This window comes from Chaetura pelagica, unplaced genomic scaffold (assembly GCF_000747805.2).
Source record: "Chaetura pelagica isolate M959 unplaced genomic scaffold, ChaPel_1.0 scaffold118, whole genome shotgun sequence".
In the NCBI taxonomy this organism is placed as follows: Eukaryota; Metazoa; Chordata; class Aves; order Apodiformes; family Apodidae; genus Chaetura; species Chaetura pelagica.
This window is the reverse complement of record NW_009954408.1, coordinates 571,280-575,828: the sequence shown is the minus strand read 5'-3', so window position 1 is coordinate 575,828 and position 4,549 is coordinate 571,280. Positions and strand designations below refer to the sequence as shown.

Here is a 4,549-nt window from a genome sequence, read left to right as displayed (position 1 = left end):
ATGGCGGGGCCGGTTGCCCTGGCGCCGGGCAGTGTTGACGGAGCTGCCATGGTCCCGAGGAGCCTGCGGGTGGTGGGGCTGATGCGGGAACTGCCCTTCCAGGCGGCCCGCAGCGCCGCGCAGGTACCGGGAGCGGGGCTGAGCCGGGGGTGGGCTCCCTCCAGGGGCTCCCTCCAGGGTTTCAAACTCCAGGGACTCCCTCCAGGGTTTCAAACTCCAGGGGCTCCCTCCAGGGCTTCAGCTCCAGGATGTGACTCCAGGCTTTAAGTCCTGGCTGAAAGTCCAGGGCTTCAGGGGTTTCAAACCCCTCCGGGGTTTCACTCCAGGGTTTAATCCCAGGGCTTCAATTCCAGGGTTTAATCCCAGGGTTAATTCCAGGGTTTAATCCCAGGATTTAAAATCCAGGGCCTCGACTCCAGGGTTCTAACTCCATGGTTTAATTCTGGGCATCAACTCCAGGGCTTCAGGGTTTAAAATCCAGGGCTTCAACTCCAGGATTTAATTCCAGGGCTTCCAACTCCAGGGTTTAAAATCCAGGGCTTCAACTCCAGGCTTTAAAATCTAGGGCTTCAACTCCAGGGCTTCTCTATGGGAGCAGTGGGGAGGGATGTGGCTGGAACTTAATAATCAAAGGAATGTCTGGGCCTGGTGGCAGCTCTTAGAAAAGAATTCAAAAGAATTCATTCTGAATTTGGGGGTTTCTGCTCTTCTTCAGTGCTGCCAGGTGCAGGGACCTGGGCTGTACAGGCTCCTGCTCAGGGTGAGGGGGAATGGATGAAAACTGGAGGAGGGGAGATTGAGGTGAGACCTGAGGAGGGAATTGTGGAGTGTGAGGGTGGTGAGAGCCTGGCCCAGGTTGCCCAGGGAAGCTGTGGCTGCCCCATCCCTGGCAGTGTTGAAGGGCAGGTTGGATGGGGCTTGGAGCAGCCTGGGCTGGTGGGAGGTGTCCCTGCCCATGCAGGGGGTGGAGCTGGATGGTCTTGAAGGTCCCTTCCAACCCAAACCATCCCATGACTCTGATTATTTGCAGCTGATGGAGCTCTGCCATCTACCAGCAACCCTAAGGACAGGACCAGCCCATAGCTGCAGGGAGTTTGTGCTTCTCAGATTTGCCCTTTTTGTTGTTTGGTTGGTTTCCAGCCACCATCCCAACAACAGCAACAGGGACCAGGAGATGAACAGAAAGTCCCTCCTTTGCTGTGTTCTTTGTAAGGCCAGCTCAGCTGGCTCTAAGCCACAGCTTGTGGCACTGGTGTCCCACAGCCCACATGGAGATGAGGCTCATTCCATGGACAGGAATGTCCCACATTTAAACAGTGTGCTCCTGAGGCAGTGGTACAAGCCAGAAGGTCTGGAAAGGTTCAACAGCCCTCCTGGGGCAGTAGAGAACTGTGGCTCCCCCCTCGTGCAGAAAGGGGGTTGATGATGTTCAGTGACATCTTGGAATGTCCCACTGCTCACATCCATCTCACCTGGTGGGGAAAAGGGTGGGGAGGGAGCACCAGTAGGATTCAATGCTTGTGAAGCAGCCTCTGCAGGAAAACAAGACACCCACTTAGATCCACAAACAGGGACTCAGAACAATCTGTGTGTTTTCCTGCAAGTGCCAGGAATTGTGCCCTAGGGATGAGGGATGCAGTGCAACAACTGGATTAGGACGTGGTTTAGGTTGTAGTTCATGAGGGAAGCAGAAGCTGTGATAGGACAGGGTGGGGGAGGGTGTTAAACTGCTTGTAAACAATTTGTTTCTTCTTCCTTACCTTGAAAATACAGGCTCTGAAGCTGAAGTTCCCAAAGAAGTTTGCTGATCCTGTCATAGAGCCTTTAGTAGAATTTGCGTGGCATGAATATTTAGAGGAGAAAAAGAAGGTAACTTGTGTGTCCTCCCCCCTGGGCTGCAGCCTCTCCCAGCTCGGTGCCATCTGCAGGGTTTGGAAGTCACCTTTTCCACCCCAATTCATGCAGTATTCTTGGAGATGCTCAGGGCTCTGAGGGTGCTTTTCCTTCTCAGTCTGAGCTGCCCCCAAAGTGACACACAGGTGACTTTTGTCACAATAATATCACACAGCAGCAGGTTCTAGACCTTTAGGGCATGTAACCTCTGCTCTGGGGACAGGCTGGGAGAGATGGGGTGTTCAGCCTGGAGAAGAGAAGGCTCCAGGGAGACCTTAGAGCACCTTCCAGGGCCTGAAGGGGCTCCAGGAAAGCTGGGGAGGGGCTTGGGACAAGGGCAGGGAGGGAGAGGACAAGGGGGAATGGATGAAAACTGGAGGAGGGGAGATTGAGGTGAGAGATGAGGAGGGAATTGTGGAGTGTGAGGGTGGTGAGAGCCTGGCCCAGGTTGCCCAGGGAAGCTGTGGCTGGCCCATCCCTGGCAGTGTTGAAGGGCAGGTTGGATGGGGCTTGGAGCAGCCTGGGCTGGGGGGAGGTGTCCCTGCCCATGCAGGGGGTTGGGACTGGATGATCTTGAAGGTCCCTTCCAACCCAAACCATTCTGTGATCTTATGATTCTATGTAACTCTGTGCAGTATCCACACACGCTCACCAAAAGCTTCTGTCCAACCCTTTCCAGTTGGCTGGGTTTGTGATTTTAAAAGCAGGAAAGGTACAAAACCACCACAGACCTCCTTACCTGTGGGGGAAGCTGCTGGCTGCTTCTTCACTGAGTGTGTCACGGATCCCTGGAGGTTTTGTTGTTCCCCCTGCAACGCAGGAGCTGAGAGGTGAGGTGTGGGCTTACACCTCCTCCGTGATGTGCTTCCTGGATGGGCAGCTGCTGGGGGATGAGCAGGAGCTGCTCAAGTGGGCTCTCCGTGAGTGGGACTATCGTGACTTCAAGCCCAAGGCCCTTTACCAGGCCATTGCTGAGGATTTCTACACCAAACACCTGAGAAGCAGCCAGGCAAGTCGTGTGGCTCAGCACCCAGGGCGAGGGCTGAGAGGGGCGGTAAGAGAGGGCAGGTCCTGTGAGGAGGCAGGAGGGTGAGCACTGGTGGCAGTTTTTTGGCTTCTGGAGGGACAAACACTAGTCTGGGTGCCCTCTGAGTGTCTGAGGGTGGGTGCAGGAGGATGGAGCCAGACTCTGCTCAGCAGTGCCCAGGGACAGGGCGAGGGGCAACGGGCACCAGCTGGAACATGGGAAGTGCCCCTGAAAGGTGGGGAGAAACTTCTTGTCTGTGAGGGTGACAGAGCCCTGGGACAGGCTGCCCAGGGGGCTGTGGAGTCCCCTTCTCTGGAGAGATTCACCCCTGGATGCAGCCCTGTGGGATGTGCTCCAGGGCATCCTACTTCAGTGGCAGCGTTGGACTAGGTGATCTCTAGAGGTCCCTTCCAACCCTGATCCTATGATGCCCAACACAAATTAGCTGCTTCAGGGCTGACCAGTCTGACAAAGACACATTTACTGACCATGCTGCAACTTGTGCTGCTCCAAAATCCCAAACCACCCTGCCCTTATCCTTGGGTACCCAAGTGCCAAACCTCTCCTTTCCCAGCCAGGACCCTCTCAGATGCTGTGGTGCTGGCAGGTGGGATGGTGCCAGCACCAGCCTGGTGTGGAGAGCAGAGGAAAGTACAATGTCATCTCAAAGTGAGAACCACAGGGGGTGCAGCACTGAGAACATGCAGATTTGAGGCTGTCTGGGGAGAGCCAGAAATGTCCATTTTCCTGGGATGGCTGGTGGGTTCATCCATTCCTGCAGGTTCATTTCTCCTTGCTGCTGTTGACTGGGCTGAGATAGACACATACATAAAGGCAAGATGAAGCCCCAGGATTTTACTTTGAACACACTGCTGGGATTATTTCTGTCCAGAATCAAGCTGAACACCCAACAATGTGGGTTTTTTTGCTTTCTTTAATCAATATAGCAAGAATGTTGGTGCTGTCATTGGCAGCCCTGCAGAGCTGTTGTCTCCAGGCAGCTGGGAGGGGGTGCAGCAGGGAGAGCTGCCCCTTCCCTCACTGCCTTTGTTCTTCTGCTTTGAGCAGCACATCTTCGTGTTCCTGGAGATCACCATAGATGAAGAGCCCATGGGGAGGCTGCTCCTTGAGGTACTGCCCTGGTCTGGGACAACAGGATAACAAAGAACCAGCCCCATGGTCACTCACTGAGCTCCCAACACACACCCTGGGGTGGGGAGGACAAACCCAACTAGAAGCTCTTGGGTCAAGACAAAGGACAAGGAGGGTCCTCTACCCATTAAGTTCATGGGCAAAACAGCCTCAACTTGGGGAAAAATACTAATTTAATGTCACACTCATCAAATGCACACAGGACACAGGCAAAATATCTCACCCCACCCCCCCCTCCTTCCCAGCCCCAAATCCCTTTGTTCCCCGTTTCCCTCCCTCCTTCCCCCCAGCACAGGGGGATGGGGATGGGGTTTAGAGTCAGTTCCCAGGCTGGTGGTTCCTGCTGCTCCTTCCTCCTCAGGAAGAAGGATTCCTCACAGCCCTGCCCTGCTTCCCACGGGTCCCTCCCATGGCAGATCCCCCACCAACCTCTCCTTCATCAGCCCTTCCCACCAGGAGCTGCTCCAGCCTGCGCTT

At 55.0% G+C, this 4,549-nt stretch overlaps 1 protein-coding gene across 1 annotated transcript in view; it reads left to right on the top strand.

Annotated features, from left to right (window-relative positions):
- Window positions 1–4,549, top strand: part of PPIL6 (peptidylprolyl isomerase (cyclophilin)-like 6) — a 9,565-nt gene continuing 5,016 nt past the window's right edge. Inside the window, exons 1-4 of the mRNA XM_010004352.1 lie at window positions 1–123; window positions 1,774–1,869; window positions 2,714–2,902; window positions 3,989–4,051. Coding sequence (XP_010002654.1) covers window positions 1–123; window positions 1,774–1,869; window positions 2,714–2,902; window positions 3,989–4,051 — 471 coding nt within the window. The remainder of the gene's footprint in view (window positions 124–1,773; window positions 1,870–2,713; window positions 2,903–3,988; window positions 4,052–4,549) is intronic.